The sequence below is a fragment of the Prunus persica genome, chromosome G1, assembly GCF_000346465.2.
Source record: "Prunus persica cultivar Lovell chromosome G1, Prunus_persica_NCBIv2, whole genome shotgun sequence".
In the NCBI taxonomy this organism is placed as follows: domain Eukaryota; kingdom Viridiplantae; phylum Streptophyta; class Magnoliopsida; order Rosales; family Rosaceae; genus Prunus; species Prunus persica.
Genome location: NC_034009.1, coordinates 5,031,956 through 5,058,483, shown reverse-complemented (window position 1 = coordinate 5,058,483; position 26,528 = coordinate 5,031,956). Strand labels below are relative to the sequence as shown.

At 36.7% G+C, this 26,528-nt stretch overlaps 3 protein-coding genes and 1 long non-coding RNA gene across 5 annotated transcripts; 2 read left to right on the top strand and 2 right to left on the bottom strand.

The window, feature by feature from the left end:
• On the top strand, positions 1,401–2,855 carry LOC18789894 (probable WRKY transcription factor 11). The gene is made up of 3 exons (XM_007222139.2): positions 1,401–2,058; positions 2,151–2,276; positions 2,398–2,855. Exons 1-3 carry the CDS (start codon positions 1,499–1,501, stop codon positions 2,555–2,557), a joined length of 846 nt encoding a protein of 281 aa, XP_007222201.1. The 5' UTR covers positions 1,401–1,498; the 3' UTR covers positions 2,558–2,855.
• LOC109948544 lies at positions 6,541–10,920 on the top strand. The gene is made up of 2 exons (XR_002271172.1): positions 6,541–6,652; positions 6,833–10,920. It is a non-coding gene; the product is annotated as an uncharacterized LOC109948544 (long non-coding RNA).
• Positions 14,014–19,231, bottom strand: LOC18793657. 2 transcript variants are annotated; one of them, XM_007226001.2, is made up of 8 exons: positions 19,042–19,231; positions 18,187–18,279; positions 17,907–17,974; positions 16,882–16,954; positions 16,079–16,191; positions 15,872–15,973; positions 15,140–15,239; positions 14,014–14,329 (listed from the first exon to the last, which is right to left on the bottom strand). In XM_007226001.2, exons 2-8 carry the CDS (start codon positions 18,268–18,270, stop codon positions 14,153–14,155), a joined length of 717 nt encoding a protein of 238 aa, XP_007226063.1. In that variant the 5' UTR covers positions 18,271–18,279; positions 19,042–19,231; the 3' UTR covers positions 14,014–14,152. The 2 variants fall into 2 exon arrangements, with proteins under 2 accessions (XP_007226063.1, XP_007226062.1); XM_007226000.2 differs by having other exon boundaries at positions 19,077–19,231.
• On the bottom strand, positions 21,262–25,236 carry LOC18792415. The gene is made up of 5 exons (XM_007225212.2): positions 23,011–25,236; positions 22,728–22,878; positions 22,487–22,634; positions 22,148–22,393; positions 21,262–21,835 (listed from the first exon to the last, which is right to left on the bottom strand). Exons 1-5 carry the CDS (start codon positions 24,668–24,670, stop codon positions 21,557–21,559), a joined length of 2,484 nt encoding a protein of 827 aa, XP_007225274.1. The 5' UTR covers positions 24,671–25,236; the 3' UTR covers positions 21,262–21,556.

The window sequence follows — 26,528 nt, the reverse complement described above, 5'->3', positions numbered from 1 at the left end:
ACGTAGCGTTTAGTTTGGAATTTGGGTTTATATATTGCGTGGAAGGATGAGGAAAGTTCTCAAATTGGTCAAATACTCGTGATGAGGAAAAAGAATAACAATAAGCGTTTTCTATGTTTGCATTTGCTCATCAAATTGTAGAGAGTGGACCAACTAGCCTTTGACTCTAAGTTTTGCAACAGAAAAATAAAGTCAATTCACATTAAGGTCTCTTCAATTATCAACACCAAACCAAAGAAGTAAATAGTTTATTCATTGACAAGTTTACAAGTTTAGCATTGCTTTTAGAATGATAAAAAATACGTTAAAATAATTAACAGGGGGTCTAGTCTAATGAAAAATAGTTTTTATTTACAAATTAGTAATTTTAGATTCGAACTCTTATAACATCCTGATAATGTTAGTGTACATGTGAGAGAATGACGCAAATTCTTCGCATAATCGCCTAAGCTTACATAAATGATTTTCAATCATTAATCTAGAGGTTTTATGATAGATCCTACACACATCAACATTTTATAGCCAAATATAAAAATGTACAACTAGGTAAAGGCTAAATACAAAAGATGGTGGAGTTACTTTTATTTGCTTTGTTTATTTGCAACTTGCAAACATATGCATGATGGTTATTGTTTTGTTCTTAATGATTATTGTTTATTGGGTTGAAAACTGCTGGATTCAAATGTGCTTTGGTTGAATATTTAAACATCTACTTGATTTGAGTAGATGAACAAGTCAACATAAGCAACTGAGAACGCCTTTGGCCTTTGCCCACCTACAAAAATATACTGCCAGAATAATCTTTTATTCACTGTGAGCAAGAATCTTTACTGATTACTTTTGCACAAAAACCAATTTGGCTTGGACTTTTTCAACCCTAATATTCCACAAACAAAACCACCCATTTGACATTACGGATAAATCCTTTAATCCCATAATAAATCACATTTATTTCTTATACAAACGATATTTTATTTTAAACTAATTTAAATTATAAAAAAAAGGAAATTTGAATTCAGATGCGGAGTTAGGAATACATCCGCTATATCAAACTTGACTTAAGCAAATAATAAATCACATATTTAACTCTAAATGATTCTGAAACAATCTGCAATTAAAAATAAGAGATATGGTAATCTTCAAGCAATTGAGGATTTGACCATTCGATATTCCCAAAAATTTAAAAAGCCAGTCAGTGCGTTTACAAGCAGAACCCCCTTTGCCCGACTGTGGGGTCCATCACCAGCTCCTTTAGACCTTAATAGCTCCTATTTTATCTTCATGTCATCATGTGCCATGCAAAATTAAATTTAGAAGAAAAAAAATCCAAACCAATCTCCACCGTTGGATCAAACCTTTGACTTTTACACGCACTTTCCATTTCTTTTATAACCCCTACTTCCCCGACTCACTCTCCCCCAATTCCAAACCCATCTTCCTCGCTTTTAAGTCTCCCTTGAGTCTCTCTCTCTCTCTCTTCAAAGCCAAGCCAGCATCAATGGCTATTGATCTCGTCGGGTTCTCAAGGATGGACGATCGGACGGCCATGGAAGAAGCAGCCTCCGCCGGCTTGCAGAGCATGGACCACCTGATCCGCGTCCTATCGAATCAAAACCCATCCCAAACCCAAACCCAAACCCCCCTCGACTGCCGAGAAATCACCGACTTCACCGTCTCCAAGTTTAAGCAGCTCATCTCCGTCTTGAACCGGACCGGTCACGCTCGGTTCCGCCGCGGACCGGCCAATCAATCCTCCACCCCGGTCCAACCCAAGCCTCAGACAACTTCGAGTGCTTTTTCTGTCCCTAAGTCCAACAACGACGACTCTCTCACTCTATCCCCTCCAATCTCCACGACGTCGTCGTTTTTGTCCTCCATCACAATCGGAGACGGCAGCGTTTCGAACGGTAAAGCCGTCTCGTCAATTCTCGCGCCACCGGCGCCGGCTTTCTCAGCCGGGAAACCTCCTCTCTCCCAATCTCACCGGAAACGGTGCCACGATAACGACTTCGCAGCTAAAACGTCGTCGTCCGGCCGCTGCCATTGCTCTAAAAGAAGGTACTGATTTTCTGCATTTTCAGCTCAGGATTTTTCTTCTTCTTTGAATTTTTTATATATTAAATAATTAAATTTATTTCAATTATTTGCAGGAAGACTAAGGTTAGGAGGACGATTAGAGTGCCGGCGATTAGTTCAAAAATCGCCGATATACCTTCGGATGAATTCTCCTGGAGAAAGTATGGTCAAAAGCCGATCAAGGGCTCGCCTTACCCGAGGTATTATTCTACTCTTTTAATCTCAGCCGCACATGGAGTTGAAGCTTTCAAAGTCAAACACAGATCTCAATGTTCTTTTTTCCTTTTATTAATTATATTTTATTGGGTTTTCTGTTTGCAGAGGGTATTATAAGTGTAGCAGCGTGAGAGGGTGTCCAGCGAGGAAACACGTGGAGAGAGCACAAGACGACCCCACTATGCTCGTCGTTACTTACGAAGGCGAGCACCGTCACCGTCACCCTTCCATCACAGCCGGTTCTGTGGGCCTTGTTTTCCAGTAAACCTGAAATCCGGTCCACATGTTGCGTCCATCATGACCGTTGAAAGCGCCCCGTGTCAAAGTGGCTGTGGCACTGCAAGGGATGTTAGTGTGTCGGAGCACAAAGTCAAAGGGAAAAAATATCCAATGTCAAAATCAAATATACGGTGTAATGGGAATGGGAGGGGTTCGATGTAAATTATGAAAGAAAAGAAGGGTGAAAGTGGAAGAAGGAAATGGAATATAATTTTGTTGGTACTTTTGAATATTAGATATATTTAATTAATTTATTCAATTTAATCAAATCTTTTGATACGAAATTTATTGTTGGTGGATGGAGAATTAGATTCTTCTGGTTCAAATCTCGGTTGCACGCGCAAAAAGTCAAAAAGAGTGGGGGGTGAGGTGCGCATTAGAATAATAATCTTCTGTTTTTGTTTAATTTTGATGTCGTTTTATGCTCAGAAAGTCAATGGAGTTATTCGTGGATGGGCCCACGCCAGCTAACGCATGTTTGGGTGTGTTCGTTGACTGTGAGACGTGGGTTTGCTGTTTGTGTGTTGTGGTGTGCAAAAAGTCAATGGGTTGAATGATATTATGAAATGATGGGGATTTGAGCAGTGAGCAAAGTTTGGTGTATGACTTATGACTTAGGACCAACGTTAAGGTAGGTAATGTGATGTTTGCGAATGCGTGGCAGGTCGGTTTGTTGTTTAAATTATAAATGAAGTTGATTATGCAGACATGGGAGTAGCTAAGTTAACTAAAGAGGTTGTACTCCTTATTCTGTACTTAAGTTCGAATCTTCTTATTTATAGTTTAGATTAAATTAAAATAGGGATTTCGAGCCTCTATATTTAGCATTGGCGCACTTATACGTATTTAAAATAATCTTAATCATTTAATTAATCTTATGGTTAAAGTTCTACCACGTCCGCATAATTATATTAAAAACTTACGCACTGGATCAATTGTCTGCATATGTATCCCCCATTGTCTTCATGACCTGAAAAACTCTAATTTCCGCTGCCTTTGCTTCCGCCGCCCCACCCCATCCCATCCTCTCCTCCCTCGTCACCCACTTGCCCTCATCATCTTCCATTATCTCCAAACCACACCCCACAACACACACCACACAACACCAACACCACCACACCCACCCCCCACCCCCAGCAGATCTGAACAAAGCAAAAATAACCAAACTATATGAACAACTAAATTCTTGAGTGGAATAAATGACATTGGTTTGTGGGATAGACAAATACATACTTGGAGTTGAATAGCGATTTACCAAATATCTCTAAAGCCTTTTCTCTTTGGTAATCTACACATAAATTAAAAGACCCATCAAAATAAATAGAAATAAAAAAAACTTGATAGTATAATTAGAATTTGAGAAGAAAAAAACCTCACAAACAATTGGATGGTCTGGTCGTGTTTCTGACCCAAGAGAAGAGAAAAGGGCTTAAGTTTATTGATTTATACAAGAAGGCAATATATAATTATAATAACAATCCTAATCCTTTTGAGAATGAGTAGTGTATTATTTTAGAATATTTGGCTGGTCAATAGGGCCCACGCTGAAATCTACTTCTGGCTGAAATCTACTTTGGCTACTGGACTTTGCAACTTCATGTGGTCAAGGACTTGGGCTTTCTTGTGGATTTCTTGTTTGTCCCATATGTCAACTCATGCATACTAGTACTAGTTTTTTTTAAAAATAAAATTTCAGTGGGGGCTAGTGACTGCACTGGTCCCCATGTGCTCTGGTGGCACGCCTACGTAAACAACACGAAAACAATTCCGCAGCCAACCCCAAGCCGCCGCGGATGAATTTTCCGAGGTAGAACAAACAACTAGCATGTCCTTTAGTTGGATAACATCTATTTTTTAAGAGTACAAGAAAAATAGATACTTTAGAATATATCTTTTTGCTGGATAAAAAATACTTGAATTCACTGAGGAAAAGATGAAAGAGTAGGAAATATAAGTCGAGCAGGTAACGTACATAATTACAAACTTCACATTTAGAGATTCACAGAACTACAAAAATCCTCTTAACCAAAACTTACATTGAAAATGCAGAACCATAACAAAGTAAAAGTAAAAGAGACAAACATCCTTTTGGAAGATGAGGCCGGTAGTACATGAAAAAGAAAGATCTCAACGAGGAGGGATCTAGAGGGGACTGTATATTCTCAAAAAGGGGTCGGTTGTACATGAAAAATGTTAGTGTATCATTATATTGGGAGTTCATCTTGGTTATAACTCAAAGAACATAACAAATTAACATAATCTTATATTGCTGCATCATAAATCAAACCATAATCAAATGCTTTATTTAGATTGATGTGATGTGACCAGCTCCCATGTCAAAAGGTGACGCATTTACATGATCATCCCCATGCCTATATGCTCGGATTGGATTACGAGTGTTATCCAATGTGTCTGCAGTGGTCATAATAGCCGATTTAAAACCAGTAACGCTCCAATGTGTCTGCAGTGGTCATAATAGATTAGAAACTTACAAATACATATATGAGATGAGAACAATGATTTACTTATATGAGAAAATAAGGATGAGTATCTAGAAGAAAGAAAAAATTGAAAATATAAAGCAAACGTTATGGTAGGCCGAAAAGTCTAGATTAATTTACATCTCTCTCATCACAAGGGGCGTCAAATCTCGAGTTTCTGAATGAAGGTATTGATTCTCACAACAACAACAAAAGGGTCAAATTTGTAGTTAGACAACCTTTAGCTTCTATGAAATAAATAATGCCAATAAATAATGCCAAACCGTTTGATAAATTTGAGAAGTTAACTTGCTTTATTTTATTATTTTAACCTTCAATATATATTTTGTATAATGATGAAGTTGTGGTTTTATATATTTGTGTAGATGCAATAGAGTAATTTTTTAATTTATACATACTGACTCTATATCTTATTTGTTGGAATTAAAATAAATTTAAGTTTAAAAACCCGTCGACCTTAGACCATTTCCAATGCATATGGGGCCAAATTCAAAATTTTCTCCTAAAAAATACAAATATTCATGTATTATTTGGACAAAAATAATTTTTTTCACCAACTTTGAAGACTCAAAATTTGAATCCTTAACTTTATTGGATTTTTTTATAATAAAAAAAAATACAAGCAATAGTCTAAACTAGAGCTAGACATTTGTGAACAGTAAATCAGTCAAATTAGACCGATCAATACGGTTAGTTTTTTTATTTCTTTAATATAAATTTCAGTGGTGAACCCGATCAAGTCTACCTAACTAGTCCAGTTCACGATTTCAGAATCTAATGACTGGCAATTCACCTAAACCAAATAAGTCGCATAAAATACCTGAAAATTTAAAGGTAGGAGAGCCAAGAGGAATCTAAACTCTGACCTCCACCACCCTTTAAAACTTCCCATCACAACACTAGATCAACTTGAGTTCTTGTGTAATAATTACAAAACTAGTATATTAACAGCTTCTTCAAACGAACCCCAAAAAAAAAAAAGGCTTCTTAAAGAAATTTTTTAAAATATATTAAAATAGTTAGGGTTAAAACTTATCATCCTAACCTAACCTACTCATCTTCATCATTCATCAGTCGTCACTCTCTCCACACCTCTATAACTCTATGTGTCATTCTCCCTCCGTCTCTTCTTAGTGTTTCTCCTTCTTCTCTCTCTCTCTCTCTCTCTCTCTCTCTCTCCTCCTCCTCCCTCCATTGCCACCGTTGCCTCATGGCCAGATCTGTGAAGACCCGTATTTTAAACGGATAAAAGAAAATATTTATCTTTTATATAAACTTGGACGATATTATCTTTTTAAGATATTTATCTTTTGGATAAACTTAGATGATCTTATCTTGTTAGGATATTTATTTTTTGGATAAACTTGGATGTTCTTATCCTTTTAATATTGAAGTTTATCCTATCCCGATAAACAGTATAAATAGGAGCATAACCTTATAGTTTCAAAATATGAGAAATTATAAAGAAGGAGAGAGAGAGAGTGGTGATGAAACTCTTGGAGCTTGGTTTGGGTGATAGTACATGAAGATAGGTAGATGGGTTGTCTTGCAAATTTATTTTAAGGGCTCTCATTATCGAGGTGAGTGGTTTATATAATGTGTTCTTGAAGTTCTTATTTTGTGATAAAATATGAAAACCATGAATTATCGTGGATTTGTTCTATTTACAAATATCTCTCTATTTCAAGTCAAGCATGTCTAATTTGGAGCAATCTTTAACATTATATATATATATTTTTTGATTGGAATATTTTGTGAAGTATGTATTATTCATGGAACATGAGAACTTCAATGTTGGAGTATCCAATGGATAGATGTACCACGAGGGGACATAGGGCAGTAAGGCAAATAGGGGTCACGTGGTTGGTTATATGCTATGAAGGATAACCGAGATATGAAGGGATGATGTGATATGATCTGGATTGGTGTATCTTTTCATGATATTTTCTAGAGTATGTAAAACGGTTGCTTGACTAGCATATTACTGAGCGGTGGTTGCTTATCCCTCACCCTGTTTAATTTTTCAGATGAATTAGTGGGTAAGACAAGGACTAAATCGGTTGAGGCTGAATTAGATGAGAGTGATAGAGCTTTACTTATTTATCGTAAAGTTGAAAGACTTTGGATCTATTTTTATAAGAGAAGTTTGTTTTAAACTCATGTTTCGGCTTCTTTTTATTTTATTTTACTTTCTCAAGCATCGGGCGTGAGGTTTCCACCGACCCCCGGGTTCGAGGCGTGACAAGATCTAGCTAGAGCTAGTTCATTCCAGGCCTCTATCTCTCTCTCTCTCTCTCTCTCTCTCTCTCTCTCTCTCTCTCCTCTAGTTTCCCCATCAACGCCGCCACCAATTTTCTCTCTCCTCTAGTTTCCCCATCAACGCCGCCACCAATTTTCTCTGCGAAACCCAACTCTCTCTCTCTCTCTCTCTCTCTCTCCTCTAGTTTCCCCATCAATGCCGCCACCAATTTTCTTGGCGAAACCCAACCAACCTACACCGATTTCTCAGTGATTCGAAGGCGTTGGTTTAATGCATCGTTGGCTCGGCTTCAGTTTTGATTTGTGTGAGACTTATTGTCTTAGTTTACTCCTAGGGTGAACAGTTCAAGATTACATATTCACTACATCATCTTGTAAACCCGATAAGTCTTCACTCAGGTAGGTTCAAGTCCAAAAGACACCTCTCCCGATGCAATTCTCATATGATTTTCTCTCTCATGTCTTTATACTTATTTTCTATTCAAATTCAAATGTGGGGTATTATTGGAGTTTGAATAGAAAACTAGTGCTTGTCTTAGTCCCCCATTGGTGAGCACAAGAACTAAACGCACTTTATAAGCTTTAGTCCATTTCTATTATTAAAATGGATTGGACTTGGGTTGGCTGCAATTAGGCTCATAGCGTGGGCCTTAAGCATTGACTTTTGGCCCAAATTGAATAAAAGGATTTTTCTGTAGTTTTGGTCTCAAGCCAAAATGGGCAGAACCTCGAGCCCTCAGATTTCTACAGATTTTGTCTCATGACAAAACTGGCAGAAATTTGAGCCCTTATATTTCTGCAGATTTGGTCACATGACAAAATTGGCAGAAATTTGAGTCAAGCATTGACTTTTGGCCCAAATTGAATAAAGGCATTTTTCTGTAGTTTTGGTCTCAAGCCAAAATGGGTAGAACCTCGAGCCCTCACATTTCTACAGATTTGGTCACATGACAAAATTGGCAGAAATTTGAGTCAATGTGGGCTTTTGGGCTTTGATGATTACATTCAGAAATCATATTAAACCTATCCTTTTACAGTGAAAGGTTATCTACAGGTCATAGCCAACCATATTACAGAAGTAGGACTGAATCATCACGCACGAAATCACTCACTAATTGAGAGAGAGAGAGAGAGAGAGAGAGAGAGAGAGAGAGAGAGAGAGAGAGAACAAATACAGTTCGACAGAGTTCAAAATTCAAGGGCCTGAATTTCAAATTGTTGATAGTTGTATCTTGGGGACAGACACCTATAAAACTACAAGGCACGAGTGTAGGGCCGAAATTCTGTCTGTGGACATTGCATTTACAAGCATCTATCAGTTTGTGGATATTGCATTTGCAAGCCTCTATCAGTTAGTTTACTTCCCTTGCCCCATGTACCCGTTTGATTTTACAACTTTAAAGAAATATGTTATATTTGTAGTTTGTTATGAATTTTGATTTGTAATCACAAGAGGCGAGACTTGTTGAGAGTAATCTTCTTGGCAAACCTCAATGAGGTAGGGTTTTAGATGGGTCAAAAGCATCTATAAGCCTATGATAGTTGTGCATTGTTTGCCAACTCTTTGGAAGGGCTAAAAGCAGTGCAGTGGTGCCTCTAAAATATACGTCCAACACAAAGGCCCAAACAAAGGCCCGGTGCTGTGGTTCAATTTCTTCAACTTTGTTGGCCAGCGACTTCAAGATTCCATTTCAATTCTGCTTTCAGTTCGTTAAAGCAACGTTGTTGTTGGTATGAAATATGTAGTTGATCTGCAGCAAGCAAGCAGAAAGCAGCATACACATGTGATGCTGGCTTTGGCTTTGCCCTATATAAAATCCAATAAATAGTAGCTTTAATGAGATGGATCATGTGATTTCACCAGCTTTTGCCCTGTCACTGCAGTCTCTCTCTGCACTGCACCTATCTATATTATTTGTTTTGGATCTTAAGCAAGCAAACTGTACTTCATGGTCACCACACAAGATAATCAATCTAGCCAGCTACTAAATTCTTCATTCAAATCTACCCAGTTTTTATTATTTATTTATTTATTAAAAAAAAAAACCAATTATGAATTACTACCATGGCTGTTTTTTTAATCACATTAATGGCTTACTAATACGCTTTTTCTACATTATATATCAAACAATACGAAACTGGGTGTGGCAGGCAGGCAGCTTCTATAAAAGAAAAAGCATAATTCGTATAAAATGTAATAATTTACACGGAAAAAAAGTGTAAAACAAGAAGAGCAACTTATGACGTATATCAGGGACAACAAACAACATGAAAGGGTGAAAAAGAAAACATGGCCAACATGGTTTAGACAGAAGAACCACCAAAAAAAAAAAGGCAAAAGTAACATGGCAGGATAGGCATGAGTGATGAGTGAAAAAAGGGAGGCACACACACACCCAAGATTATTATTGGTCTCTCTCAATTTCCTCACTTTTTTCCTTCTCTCTTCTGTTTATTTTTTGGTGGGTAATAAGAGTTTTAATCTTTTTCATTATTTTTATTATACGAATGATATTGACAAAGAGAAAATTCAAACACAAAACCTTAGATATTTACATTTTAACTACTTGAACGACAAACCGCTTGCTAATTTCCTCGGTTAAAAGGATGCGTTGTTGCCACTTTAAACATCTCTCTCCTACACTCACTGCCCATTTCTTAATTAATTAATATTTGTTTGTCTTGTTTCGCACCCTTCCAACACCTTTCGGTTCCTGCCCTATCTCTTCATCATTCCCATCTGCAGTGTTGTTTACATGTTAGTGTAAGTCTGGCTGCCCTCCCATCACATCTCTCTCTCTCTCTCTCTCTCTCTCTCTCTCTCACTTTGATGCTTTGATGGTCTTATGTATCTGCCTCTCCTTCAGCACCCTTCATCATATCACCTCTCGATTTCCTCAGCACGCCTTCTTTTACCTTTTTGTCCAAAGCAACAACTAACCCACAATTTATTAATCAAAATAACCTAGCTCTTCCCTCACTACACAGCCAAGAAGATGAGATTTCTTTCCCAACCCAAAATGGGTTTTGCAACACCACCAGAAGAAGAAGATCAGTTCCGGCCAATTACGCCAATAAGAGTTGTGGTTCCAAAACTACGACCTTTAAACAACGCAAAGGAGGATGAGGACGAGGACGAGGAGCTTTTGCTTTTGGAAGGTGACGTCCATGAACATGAAGAGTGCCACACACCCAAGTCGCCTGCAGCTCACGTGACCTTCAAGCAACCGCCGGTGTGTCCACCAGCACCGAAGAAACCAACCCAAGCTAGAAGAAAACTGAGGCCACGGCCTTCACAAGGGTTTTTTAAGGTTCCAGACGATCTTACTTCGGTGTTTATGGCAATCTCTAGCTCTTCTAATCCTGCCAAGAAGAAGATGAGAGCCAGTTAAGATCAATCAATCAATCATTCATGATATATATATATATGCTTGTAGTTATATATATTGAGATTAACATTTTACACCTCTTCTTCATCCCTTTTGTTAATTTTCAACCCAATTCTTATTAGCAACAACAATTAATATAACCGCTGTAAAGGGAAAATGTTTTTAATGATGCATTTGTTTTCAGTTAACTATTTAAGCCCGACATCCATTATTATTTCTTTTAACTTTACATTTCTCTTGGATCCATTCCAACAAGGCACAGAATGGCCGTGGTTAAATCTTATAAGTCACGAATGCACAATAATCGTGGCCATTACACACCATTGAATATTGCACGTCACTCTCTCTTCCTCACGAGACACTTGATGACTTGTTGCGAGAAAACATCAAAGTTTCTTTTTTTGTCTTGACTAATACTAAATCCTGACTTTCCTTTAGAAATTCGAAAGGAAACCCCACTATCTCTCTCCTCTCCCTTCCGCAGTGGCAAGGATCGAGTGGCTAAGCAAACCGTGACTTTTGCCTTCTTTTTTCAGTAGTGCACATACACAAATTTGTGGCCTGCTATGCATCTGTGACTGTGTGAAACAAAATTGTGAAGCATTTCGTCAAATTGGGTTTTTTTGAACCAGGAGAATATTTTGAAAAAGCCAATTGCGCCTAAATAAAATTTACGTTCTTACAAATTGTACATAAATTTTGGAAATACAAATTAGAGATAGAGGGAGGCCCGACAAAAAAGTCTAACAGTACAAGAAGTCGAAAAACAGAAAAAAGAAAGGGAGGCCTTACGCTACATATCAAGGCCAGCCCAATAGAAAATATAAGATCCCAAAACAACAGAAAATGAAAGGGGGTTGAGAAAAACACAACAGAGCCCAAACTATTTATTTGCACCAGGAGAATATTTTGAAACACCCATTCCATTATTATTTTATCCCAAACTTCCCATTTTACCCCTAATCCCTCTCCCAAAACAACCCGTCACGTAGTATTCTAGTATCATACAATAATTTCTCCCCAAATAGCTCAGTAATAGTCTGGTTCCTATTGTTACTCTCCCACAAAAACATCGTTTTCCTTAAAGTATTTTCGGAGTTTGATGGATGTAACATACTCTTATTAAAAAAAGGAAATATCTTTCAGTAAAATGCTTTAGGCTATAGCTAGAACCACAAAGTGAGGGCAGGGCCGGTTCTGAGATTTTGAGGGCATGCCCTCACTATAGAAAGAAGAGAAAGAAAGAAGGCATGAATTTTTTTTGGTTTTGTTTTGAGTGGAAGAAAGTACTTGTTTTTTGTTTGGATGTGATATATACTGTTACATAACTAAGACTTGAACTTGGGCTTTGTACCAAGGGATATGCGCAAGAAACAAGCTCCACCAAATACACTTTTGTGTCAATATGCCGCACGCTAAAGTATATATATAGTTTTTATAATATTAAGTAAAAAAAAATTCGGGAGCCCACTGCAGTGGTGCTACTTGTGTGATAAAACTAGAAAATTTTAGAATAATTGAGAGAATTACTAAGTAGAAGTTGATTGACTCTTACTAGAACCATTCTAATAATTATCTAATGTAATTGTAACTAGAGAATTCTAGAATTATAGAACTAACTTGAGGTTAAAAATGCTTTAGATAGTCGGTTACTGTGCACAACTGACTCGTCCAGTAAATTGCTGACTTAAATAGTCGGTTTAGCACCTGTATAAATATGCATGCAACCCACTTCAGTAATCTAGCTGAAAACTACCAGCTGTCCTATATCTAAAGCTTTGTACCTTTTGTGTACTCCATTCAAATAAAACTACTTTGTTACTCTTTCAAAAGTTTTCTATTCCAACTGTTGTCCTAAGCACTAAATCAACCATTTCCTAAACCTCTTCTCCCATAAACTAACAATTTCATGCCATCAACTTTGAATTTGTATTAATTTATGACACACCATAGAGAGTACACATGTATCACAACAATTTCTCCTGGTCCTATTATATCTGGCTTTAAAATGTTTCTAAAAATCTTCGACGGACCTCTTGCAGAGAACGAAGGCACCGCTGGTGCATGCTCCACCTTTGAAATAGTCTCTTTGGATTTCATGGTGGCATTGGCTTCCCTATTTCCTTCAATATATGCAATGACAAGTCGTGCATCAGATGGTCGGAAAGTCTACATGGTTGGGCTCATTTTAAACAAGTATAGGCCACGATCTTCTTGATTTTCTAAAAGCTTCCATTTGAGAGAAACCTTGAAGCTCTATATAATTAGTAAGGATTAGGATATAAGGGGAAGGAGAGTTTCTCACACACATACTACCAATGTATCATGGAAGTTCGAACATGAGACTACTAATTTACAAAGTTAATGACCTTTTTAACTGAGCTAGATTTAGGAACCTGATACAATATAACTAATTTAGGAGAAGAAAAGTACCAAAAAAAACAAGATTTATGTTTGAAATCATATTTTGAAGACATCTAACAAGATCTAAATTTGATCAACAACCATACAGTTACTAAAGACAAAATATTTTGTCACAAGACGAGCCGCATATCTTGTTAGAATTTTTTTGAAATCGAGACTGTCTTTTATTATTACTTATACCTCCTCATAGCTTCCATGAGATCGTTTATGAAAGGTCGTCTGAAAGTTTTGATAAGTCAAATTGAATTTTATTGTAATTAGTTTGGTGTGAAAAACTATAATAAATTATAAACAATACAAACTCTTATGACCAGTAAATTAATACTTCCTACATCCTGAGCTTCTCCATTTAAATAATATATTGACCCTCTTAAAAATGACTTTAAATTAGCATCAAAAGCAAGAGAGGAAATTATAAACAAATAACTACAGTAGGCAAACCTATCCGAATCTCATCCCAAAACTAAACTATACATTTTCAAGGACGGTGGATTTATTCACATTTCACTGAAATCGGGCTGATTTAATAATCTATTGAGTTAAGAGCGACACACATCAACTAGCATTAGATTTTTATTTTTATTTTTATTTTTTTCTTCCTTATCCGTTGCATTGTTGTCCTAATCTAAAGCTAAACTGCACTGGTAGAATGGCCTTCTAGTCTTATGCATAGCCAGATGTTGGCACCGGGGATTGACAATTTGTTTGGTAAAAGCTAAACCAATCGAATGAAGCTTAGGATCCACTCAAGCCGGCATCACTGCCACCAACTTCCAAAGAAATTTGTGGTCCGTCTGAGTTGGGAACCTTTGTCTTTGTGCTCAAGAACTTCATGAATGGATCCGTGAATTTCTTCTACATCATGGGAATGAGGAAAGGGAATGTTTTCTTAACCAGTTCTGAGAAAATTTGTCCATGATAAGTTGTAAACTATGTCACTTTTCGACATTGCAAATTATACATAGCAATTACGGGAGGAAAGATAAATTTTCCTAACTCAACATACACTCAAGTGACACGAATTAAAAGTACAACCATGACGAATACACATGTCATTACAAACATTACAAGCCATGTGAAACACGTAGTTTTGGACGTCTTCGAGTATATATCCGCCGCCCGTGTAGTGGCATGGCCAGTGCTTGCCAAGCTACTTTCAACAGCCTTCTCTGTAGAATCAAGTATCTGCACACAAGCCATAACTAAGTTATGAGACCAAAAGATATGTTATTCCATCAGCTATAAATTGACATCTAAGACACCAGAGAGTAGGCATTTATCACAACAATCAGTTTTTGAAGTAACACAAGATGTTGCATTATTGCTTGGAACCTTTTTCCAAAATTTTGATACGTCTGATGATAAAGGTTTTCTCTTGGGCCACTGCACAGTTAATCTAGGTTGATTTGAGTCCTAGCGTATGTTTTATGTAGCTTCAATTTTTTCTGCTTCTTGTAAGATATCATATGTTTTATTACCATCATGAATAGCATAGATCAACATCTTATATAAGAATACGTAATGTGTTGTTCTAACTTTTTGAGGGATCGTATGAAAGATACTCAGCAGCATGTCCTTCTTTTCCTAGGTGTGATTGCTAAGCCAATCATCTTATTCTTTGACTTCTTCCTTTCTATTAATTCCCTGAACATGGAAACCAGATCAGATGCCATCTTGCAGACCTCCCTTTAAACTCTTTCTAAACAAAAAGTTAAATCAACTCTCCTATTACCACCTAAACTCCTCTTCCAATCTATTGGTTTTGGCCTAGGACTCTTTACAGTCCCAACCTTGGTTTCTTTGTTTAACATTTCTCTTTTCAAGCATTTCTCCTGATTTTCGCACCTAAAATTAAAATATTTTTTCACCTTAGCTTCCCTTCATAAAGACTTCACCCTGGTCAGTATCACCCCTAAACACAAATCAAACCACAGCCTAAATACAAATAGGGCCGAGGTTACAAGATCTTGCATTAGATAAACTACAGTATCTTACCTTTTCAGTGTCTTTCAGGGAGTGACTCATCATGAGACTACTTTCTTTAAGTTGCCTTGCCAATCCCACCATTTCATCGGTCAAATCCTCTTGAAGCTTTCTGTCACAAGAGAAGAAAATTTATAAGAATCCTAAACAGAATGTAAAAAGCATATAAAATTAACATCTGAAATTTTAACAGTAAAGATAGACTCTGCTTTGGTGAGTTATCTGGTTCAAGGTCATGTTGATTCAAGCCACCCTCTGTTGGCAGTGTTGTATCAGACATACATAGAGATCAACTCCGATGCGGATTGACTTGAAAAACATGTGTTGGACATGGACCTAGTTCCTTAATAAGCACTCTTAATAATGGCCAGGCTGGCGTTTGTAGGCCAAGGTCTATTTTTAGGTAGACAAATGTAAAGAAATAAATTATAAAAATGAAAGTAACTAATCCCAAAGTATTCACCTGACTCTGTTGTTCCAGTTTTATCAGATGTTCCCAAAGGGGTATCGGTGTCATTTCCATTTGTACAATAATCACGTTTTATTTATTCTAAAACAAGAACAAACTTATTTTTTTGGTTTATAAGGAAAAAGTAGCTTCATATGTAATTACATCACTGTGTCAGTTTATGGACCAACATTCTAGCACTCCTGTTTTCAATTTCATCCACAGTCTAGTTACTCCAATTTAATAGGAGAAATCGAGAAAGTATGAAAATACAAAAATAAGTAGAAAAAAAATACCTATGCTTTTCAATGTGTGCTTGGGCTGCAGCATCCAGTTTGACAGGTGCTGAAGAATCAACACTAAGAGTCTCACGAGTTCCATCTTCGTTTGAGGTAGGCCTATTTAACAAACAACACCAGTTAAAATAAAACATGTGATCATACGAAAGAACACTATCAAGCAGCTAGACATAATCATAATGATCCTAACTATTGTTCACTTACACGAATCTCCTTCTCAGGCCTGGAGAAAGGGGAAACTGATTGTCTCCTGTATCAGAAGAGTTTGCTTTGACAGAAATTCTTGCAAGAGACTCCGGGGGTGCTTGAATATCAGGCTGGGAGTTTGCCCCAAAAAAAAAAAAAGAAAAAAAAGAAAACACAGTTAGGAGCAATGAACTCCATATATTGCAAACATATACATATGTTATATGGAAATATTCTTTTGCCAGACTGTTAATCTGGACCCTTGATCAGGTGGATTCCTGCTTCCATATATGGTGCCAGATTGAAAATCTGCGATATAACATGGTAGAAATCTAGCAAGAGACATTATCCATATATTAAAGGTTTTCTCTCGAGATGATGACATAAACTGACACAACAAATTACATGTACTGATGCACTAAAGGAGAAATTTTCAGTATTTTATTGAGCATGAAATAGGTTGGGCCCAAAACTTAAAACAATCTCTAGAAATTGTTCCCTGCATAAAAACTAAAAATGTCCAACCATCCATCACAGAAAAAAAAAAATTACAGTAATATTTAGGTGTTGTGCCAACAGTCTCCTCCCCAATTTGTATCAGCCTAACAATATTTTTCTTTCTCACACCTTGTCATATATAATTTCCAGATCTTCATACTAAACCCATTATTAGTAAATTAATTTTAAATTGTACATAACACTAAAGTTACTCAGAAAGCCCTAAATCTAAAGAACATTTTCCAATTTAACTGGTTTAAAATACAAAAAATCAACAATTCATCAAAAAGCGACAATATGATTTCTAGATCATATGTACTCACCGGTGGAGCAGCTAATTTGGAAGCAATGACTTCAATCTTCTCTGAATAATCACTCAAGACAGCCTTTGAAACTCTGTACATAGAAGCATAAATAAAAATTTCAATTAGTAAATTAAGAAACTTACAAGCTCTAAGGGCAGAGTATCGGAAAATACATATAAACAGAAAGGATGAAAATATTAAGACATAGCCACCATTAGGGCCCACCTTTAAAAATATAAAATATAAAAAATCACGGTCTACATTTAGCAAAACATTAGTGATACAGATACTTCAGAATTTATTGTGGTAACGCCTGCACAAAGAAAAACTGTTCACACCTATAGCAAAACACCTCATCACAAAAAACTGTGCCCAGTGTCACTTGCTCCCTAAGATCACGTACTACATGAGTACACCACAAAACACACTGGTTACTCACTCTCACAGGTACACTTATGCAGCCCCAAACACTTATGTTTGTAGTTGCTCCTAGCGGGTTGTTTTTGCCGACTTTGAAGTTGTGTTTCAATAGAAAAAATGGTGCACGAGCTTTTCATTAAATAGGATAAGCATGGAGCATTGAGACTTCTAGAAAGAATTAGAAAAAATGAAAGACAAAACCAGAGGCAGCAATAATCCATATACATCTGCCACTTCCCAATGAAAAATCATACATCCAATGTATGAGTTGATAAGCAAAATTCATCTTATATATTTTAAATTGTTTCAAAATAAAAAATAAAAGACAGGAAATTGTTTGTTCTGCATTACAAATAAAAGAACATACAGTTCATAACTCAAAACATCACAAATGGCTAAAGAGAGGGAATAACTTATGACAATACAATATTCATTTGTACAAACTCTTTCCATCCAAAATCCCTAAAACAATGAAAATACGCAAATGATACGAGAAAATGTCTCTAAAATTTAATATGAGTATAAAAGAATATTCACTCTAAACAGTGTTTGGAATGTTATATATTTCCAATCATGCCTACCAAAACCTTTTGATTGATTTGTAAAGTAGAACACATACCAACCTTGGTAAGCCTTCTGGAGTTCTCTCTTCAGCTAGTTGTTCTAGCTGTTCTCGTAAAGTAGCAATATACTGCAAAGCAGCAGCACTTATGTCATCCATAAAGGGTATACATCCCAGAAACACAAAAAACAAAACCAAAAAAACAAAAACTAGACTTTGTATAGAGACGAAAAACCAGAAATTTTTTGGGACAAATCAATTGTCAGAAAATGAATAAAAGCATGTGACCTGTAATTTTATTAACAACATCCATATCAGAGGTGAGAGGACAAGGATCATACATGTACAAGTTTTGCCTGGTTTTGTTGCTGAGGAGCAGCTGCAAGCAGCCTCCTCAAGTTCACCTCTGTTTTACTGATTATCATCCCAAAATCCTACGCCACCGAACAAACATAAAACAACTTAAGGTTCAATAATCAACCAATACCCAAAACTCTTAAGCTTTTGTTTCCAAAAGAAAAAACAAAAATCTTTTAAATATCATGTTCTTTTGATGGCCAAGAAGTATATAAGAAGCCCCGTGAAAGTGGCAAAATATTAGAACTCATTAATTTTGTAAGAGAATAATCAACCAAAAAAAAAAAAAGTTGTTTTCATTATCATACTGGGAACACATATAGAACAGAATTTGAGAATTTCTTTAAGCCTCTCAACTTGAGCACCCTCATAACCAAAACGTGAACACGCATTTCCCAGGTACTTCTCACCAAGCAAAATGTGCACCAAGTAAAGATTCAAAGGAAAAACAAAAACAAAAAAAACCAATTGCTTCCTTTGCATTCAAGCTAACCCCACAAACCGAATGAATCTAAACCTGACCTTGCAGAAACCCAAATTCAATTAAGTTTAAACCATCAAACTGCTGATCTAAATCTTACAAGGCTTACCAAATATGTAAATCATACATTTTTTGGGGAATTAACCCCAAGATATTTGGAAACCAAAGCTGGAAATTCGTTGAAAACTCTATAGTAAAACATAATTAGATCGAAAGGCGTCCAATTGGGTACCACTTCAATGCAAGCAATATTGGGTTACCAGCTCTTCTGTTTCACTCTTTTTCTAAATTCTACAAATTGGGAAAATAATGAAGTAATCTGGAAAGAAAAAACCCATTCAAAAGAAAATTCTAATACCTGTCGATCAAGTAAGAAACAGGCTTTCAACTTACAGCGCAACAAAAATCGAGCGACACTCGCAGGAAAGCAGAACAGAATTGATCATGAAAGCTTTTGATAGTGTTCGAAAATGAAGGATGACACTCGGGAAAGCTTTGGCAGTTTGTTTTCTTATTTGGCAAAAAGTCACTTTCCTTCCTGTGTTTTCTTACGTTTGTTCACGTAGTTTTGTAATTATTGCAATTCAAAGACACGTCGTGAAAGAAATTGACAAAAATTGTAACATGTCTTCGAATTGCTACAATTATAAAATCATAATGACAAAATTGAAAAACACATGGTCAAAAATGAAAATACTTTTGGCCTTTGAGGTTAAAGGGACGAAAGGACAAAAATACACCTCATGTGAGGGGTACATAGTTAGGCCGTGAAAAAATTGACGGAAATTGTGATTTGTCCTTGAATTACTATAATTATGATACGACAATGATAAAATTGGCAAAATTGAAATTACAAGAACCAAGATTATGGGGGTTTTAAAGCGTGTAAATAGCTTTCAAATCATATAAAATTTTTGAGGAATGATGAACTATAGTAAGAGAAATCAAAGGTCAAAAGTGACTATTTGAAGATATGATGTTTGAAATGCTTGTATGAATATTTCTTTAAATCTTTAAGTCGATTCACAGGACTTGTTTATATTCATTTGTTTTAGTCATAAGACACCAAAAAGACATGCATGATGACTCTATAACCTTTGTCATTGTTGTTTGCTTCCATTCCTTAGCAGATGAAGGTTCAGAGGTAGTTCTTGTGTTGGAGTTGTTTTAAGTTGAAGAATATTGGTTCATGTGATCCTATTGTCCCTTATGACATGTGATTTTGATGAGGTTTGGTGAATGCTCGTATTCTTTTGCCAGTTTCTTAGTACTAATAGCAGCTGCATACCGGAGCTGGCCAAGGTTTGGCTCTCTGAATTTCTGAGCAATTTGTGCAAATTTTTGAGTCTGATGCATAGGTTGTTTAATTTCTAGTACAATCAGTTCCAGATTGATCCGATCGCTTGAATTTCCAACATTCTTGCTTCTCTTTATAGGTCTGTCGCATGAGTATTGTTAGTTACTGATGTTAAAGTAGGAACTTAGACATAATTGGAGGCAGTAAGAAGGAAAATGAATTTAGATGATCCTGCCAAGAAATTTCTGCTTCTTCAAGAGAAGCAGACTGTGCTGTCAGGCTGAAAGCTGATTTCACTTGTTTAGATATGGCTGTTCTTCAAACCAATAAGTATTTCCCCCACTCTGCAGATGGATGCAAGCAAGTATAGCAGGATTGGAGAAAACAAACAGTGAACAAGCAGCAAATTATATGAGGAATTGGGATAGCATGGAAGGAGAAGGGCATCAATAGCAAAGCTTAGAGGTAACCAAAGATAAACCTTCTGAATGGCCTTCCCTAAGTTCTAAACTTTTGCAAGTCACTGTGGTATTGAGTCTTATCCAAAATAGAAGGTTTGCAATCATATCCAAACTGGAAACTCATACTATTGCTCAAGTAACAGATTCAAAGGCATGTCGAAGAAAACATCTTCAGTTTTCCAGTCAGTCCATAAAAAGGAGCAAGTGGTTAGCTCTAAGGAAATATGGTTAGCATTAACGCAAGTCGCCATCTGTTTTGTCATGGTAAATTACCACGATAGCTCTTACCTTGAGTTTCAAGTATTAGTCTAATCAATCATGAGACAGTGAAGGTTTAGGTTACCCAACCTCCGATCTTCGAATGCTACTCTTCCATAATTTCTCCATTTTACCAACTTTTGCCATGAAATTTGAAAAAAGGAACACAAGTCTTGTTTAGAAAATATCTTACAGTTCACCTCCCATATGTGGACATCAATTCTGACATTAGAGATTGTCATGATAGTCTGGACCCCAAGTGTTTTCAAATGATCTCCAATGCCATTATACCATCCAACATAATTCAACAAATGACTCTTTGCCATCTAATTCCTTGTATGAAATCAACTGGCCATTCAGTCCTTCTACAAGAATGGATAGTGTGAAGAAAGCCAGATGATAATTTGAGCTCTTGAAGGCACCAAAGTAGCAACTGCACAAGCCATACCTTCTAAAACAGTCAACCAAGTATATGTTAGCAGCCCTCACTGAAATAACGAAATTCATGATGGATGCCTAATCTTACAAGACCAAACTGAAGTTCCAGTTGAAGGATCCAAAATTGAATGCAAGAGAGATCAAGCTGCTGTGATTTAAAACTAGGACTGAAATGTCTCTTATATAAAAAGCGAGACATTCTCTTTTCATGAAACATCCCACAAATTACAACATTATGACAGAATTAAGGAACTATAAATGAAAGTTGTATGTGTTTCACAACAACCGCATCTTTGAGTTGATCAGGAAGTATGGAAATATAACACTACCGAGTGGAACTTTCAATTATTGCAATATTGAGAACAATCAAAAAAACACTCAAAAGGACAGTGAGTAATCTTGATTACTGCACCTCAATCTCATAGTCGAGCATTTAGGCTAGTATCATTTAATGGGTCTGGAGTCCTCACAGAAGTTCTGTTTGCTTCACTTCCCACTTTTCTGGAGGCTGCACTCCCACTTGTTTCTTGAAAACAAAGGTAAGACAATGATTGCAGCCAAGAAACTAAAGTGGGTTTGCGTGTAACATCATCAGATTCTGCAACCTGTGAATATAACTCGTTTAGAATCATATTCTGGCCATCTTTTGGTAGTTGGGCGATTAGCTGTGCCAACAACTTCATCAAGTCTGGCAGTACCTGAACACATAAATGCTAATGTTCAGTAAAGTTTAAAAACCAAAGTTGAGAGAAACTCATAACACATTTTGAGACAACTTTATTCCATCAACACTGCCAATATATGCAACGCTCATGGTAAATTGCAAAGTCTCTCTCTCTCAAACATTAACGATGTCGCAAAATTACTTCTATACCAAGTGTTATGCAAACAAACTAGGGTATTGAAGCTAGATATTCAGATGCAGAACAAAAATGAAGAGGAAAACAGCAGTAAACTTTTCAGAGGGAAACCAAACATATGTAAGTAAAAGAAACAAAATATGAGTTCACCTGTATATCAACCAGGGAAATCAGCCGTAAAAGTAAGTCTAGGATTTTCTTGCCAGGCTCCGACTCTCCTTGCCAGTTCTTCCACATATCATCCTGGTGAGCTAAGTCTTCAATGCAGAGCCTATTAGCTTTCTCCACAAGACAATGGATACAATAAAATATGGCTGGGCTTCCAGCAGGAAGATGTCGAACCAAGGCTGCAACTCCAGAAGCCATTCCCTCAAAAGGAGTAATCTCAGGATATTCCTGCAGTCACATCAAGGAAAAGATTTAGCATTTGGTACCTTTAATTGATGAAGCTCAAGTTTAACCATTATAGTCATCATCTGCTTTAGATACCACTAGTGATCTCTGTATGTAGTAGAAAACAAGCTGCTCCTTTAATGACTCTCTTTCATCCTGATCAGAATCCTTCCCGGAAGATATGAATGCGGAAAACATAGAATGTGAGGCTCGAGCTACTTTTCCATTAGGATGTCCCATATATCTGATTAAATTTGTAAGAAGGAATCAAATTGCTCACCATGTTCTATATTAATAAAAAAGTTCCCAAAATATCAAGTTGTTCAGTATAGGATACAAGAACATAGTTGGAGCAACCACCTTCCCAAATACAGGGCTAGGCAAGCGTGCAATGCAAGTTGGAATGACTCGTAGGTAAAACAGAATGCGAGCCGTTTGAACCTCATCCTTGGACCATAAATATTCCATTTTCCGCAGAAAAGAAAAGTCTGGTAGACATTACAACTCTTATCAAATGGAAATATCATAAAAAAATGAGAGGAAGACAAAACTAAATTTAAGGACCTTACTCCTGAAAATTCAAATGTTACTTTAGAGCTAAACTGGAAACTAAACCATACCTGGGCCATTCGTCAAGTCAACATAAGTGGGTATGGATCTTACGAAAGACACACAAGCAGAATCACTTTCCTGAACACTTACAACAATACCTCGAATTGTATCCATGTATTCTGGCAATCGAATGCGCCGGAAATACTCAAGACAAGAAAACGAAATAAGTATTCGTACCGATGTATCCATTTGACTTTCCTGGTTAAATTTTGAATTCAACTTGTGCTTTGTGACTGCCAGTGCAAAAAGAACAACCATAAGAAAAGCAGACTCAGCAATTTTCTCCAGATCCCCAAGTACTTCATCCTCTTTACCACGAAGAACCAAAGCAACCTGTCGGTGCTCCATGTATATATGTTGACAGTGATCCCACACAAGATTCTCCACCATATGTTTGCTCTGTTCATCTACTGAAACATACAGATTGCAGAAAACACCAGTTATGGCCCCTGCTTCCTTAAAAGTAAGACTTTCCAGGTGTTCTTTGACCTCATTAATCCTCAGCACAGCTGAACTGCCAGGCATTGATTTCAGTACCTTCATGTACAAACGTCTCGAAGGAAATATTTCGGTCAACAATGCAGAAGCAAGGCATATAAACAAAGGGGAACGAGCAGAGACCACACCACTTCGAGCCAATGCTACTGAAACACACTGTAGCAGAAGACTATCTGTATGATCATTATCTGAACTCGTAAACCCTCTTGTTCTTGAAATTAATTCTCTTGCTACAGATTCTATCCGGTCTTCTGCAGATCTTCTCAGTTTAGAAATAGTGTCCAGCCCAAGACCACTCACTACAGATCTATTTAAGGCCCTCAGTACTCCAGCTGCAGCCATGACAACCGCAAAGGGAACATAATATGCTTTTGTGGTCTCTAAAACCTCCTGGGAAAAAGTATTAATTTTCTCTAAAGAACGAAAACTGCTCAAACCAGACATTACCCACTCCATCAAATGCAGAATCATGAGCCCGTGAGAAACACTGCCCTGTGGCCCACTTTCCTTACCCCAAATACTCAACATGAAATCAAAAATTGTAACAAAATGAACCTTCACTGAAGAACACAGAGCATACCCAATTCCAGCAAGCACATCTGGAACTAGTTCACTAAATGACCCAAGTACTTGGTACTCCTCTGCCAACAGCCTACAGAGCAACCCTAAGAAGACTATTTTCGAGCTTTCGGACGCAGAAGGCGCAAAAGATAAAGAACCCAATAGGAGAACACCTTCAGAAAAGAGGTGAGGACTCTTCTTTGAGTTATATTGGGTTGTAGAGAATACATTAGAGAGAGCCTTTACAGCTGAATCAATGAGAACCGAAGGTCTGGCTGATTTCCTGACCCATATATAGAGAAGCCTGAGAAAGAGAGTATAGGATTCACGAGGAAGAGAAAGGTCTGGAGAGGACAGAATGGAAAGTAGAAGCTTTGCTTGAGGCTCAGCAACATGAAGAGAAGTCTGAGAGTTGACAAGGGTCTTTAGAGATTGAAGATGATGGGATTGGAATGATTTGTGTTGGAGGCAGTCTCTAAGCTCAGCCCATGCTTGAATTATGGCTCTTGCAGATGAAGCTGAATAGTTTGTGGAGCTGAAGCTATTGCTAAAGCCACTGACACTCTTCAGCCAATCTTCAAGAAAAAGGGTAGGAGCTGCTTTTGCCATTTTACCAATTTCCAATTGTAACACTAATTTGCCAACATGTTTTTGTCAGTTCAAGAATCAATTTTGGCCATAGTTAGCATTACTCCCCTATCGTTGGGGTGCCATTCAAATAGAAAATTAGGTTACAAGCATACAATCATGAACATATTGAACCAGAAACCTCCATGAACAAGAGCTCAATTAGCATAAACTACTGAAATTCATATACCCAGTTGATTAGTTTCTGATCAAAACAGTGGAAGCCCACTAGTCCAAATGAGCCATACCTTCAACAAGAGTTGTTGACTTGAATCTTAACTTCCCCGCCAGAAGCAACCCGCAACCTCCAAAGCTCCAGTTTTGCTCACTATCAAAACTCAAGCAGAGAGAGAGAGATGAGAAGAGAGAACGTTTCTAATCTTTATAGTCTTGGGCCGTTTGAGGGGCAAATTGTGTCTTTTCTGTTTTCATTTTGATCGAATTCTAGATTCAGATCAGAAGCTCCCTTAGGAGTAGCCATCCGAATCAAGGAGGCCCCAACAAATAATAGTCAGCCCATCTCCAATCATTTTCTTTTCTTTTCGTTCTTTTTTTGGTTTGTCAGAATATACAACATATTTGAAAGAAATATGGGAGAGGAGAAAAACTCATGGAGTACATATCAAGGTCTAAAATATCGATAGTTAAAAATTACGAAAATTTCGATGGAAATATTGGGATATTATCGATATCGATACAAATTAAATAAAAACTACATAAATTATAAGAAAAACTTGGAAATTTTTCTTGAAACTTTGGAGGATATTTATTTAGTCAATTATTTATTACTTTATCACAAAAAATTGGAATGAAATGCATTGCATGATGGGTTTAACTGATTTAAGTTGATTATGTAGCGAGCTAACAAACACTACGAGTGTAGAAAATATGTAGTAATTAATGAAGGAAGATTAAACACACCATAATCATTTATTTATAATGATTTACTACAATATTTTACACTTTATACATTACATGGTAAGATACATAAGTGATCTAGTACCACATAGAGTTCCTATAAGGTTCAAATTTATACAAACACCTCCTGAGGTTTTCGGCTTTTTAACAAAACTCCTTGAGGTTTTAGAAATAACAAGAACACCCCCTAAGGTTTTAAATTGTTTTCATAGAACAGAAGAATTGAAATCTTAGATCAAAACATTATGTATGGATGGTATAGTGAGCCTTATTTACGGAACAAAACCCGAAATACCTGGTCATGGTCTAATTCATAGAGGGCCTCATGTCCTAGTTTGTAGATCGAATTGGTTTCATGTTACCTTCTCGAGGAAGAGTTTGGCATCAACAGGAAGCCCCTTCCCTCTTTGGAGGTGAAAGTCGGGTCATAATTCACTTACTATAAGGAATTTCTTTTTATTGATTTTTCATCCAAATTTTGATGATTTTATACAACAACATTCTCCAAATGACAAAGTTGACCCTTGAGACTAAATTGCATATACTTCATTGAGGTTAATTTTGTCATTTGTATAATTTTTTTTTCAATGAAATCATCAAACAATCAACGAAAAGGGGTTTTGTGAAAACAAACTGAAACCTCTTGGGCGTTTGTGTAATTTTTGAGACCTGAAGGTGTTTTGTGAAAACACAAGAAACCTCAGGGGGTGTTAGTGTAACTAACTCTTCAAATTTTTCATTGTCTTCATCATCTCGATATTATCGACATCATAGCTATATAATAGCGATATTATAGTGATATTATCGATATTATAGCGATATTTTGGAACATATCCATACACATATCGTATAAGTATCGATAATATCGACATTGATATTTTTCGATATTATCGATACTTATACGATATGTGTATGGATATGT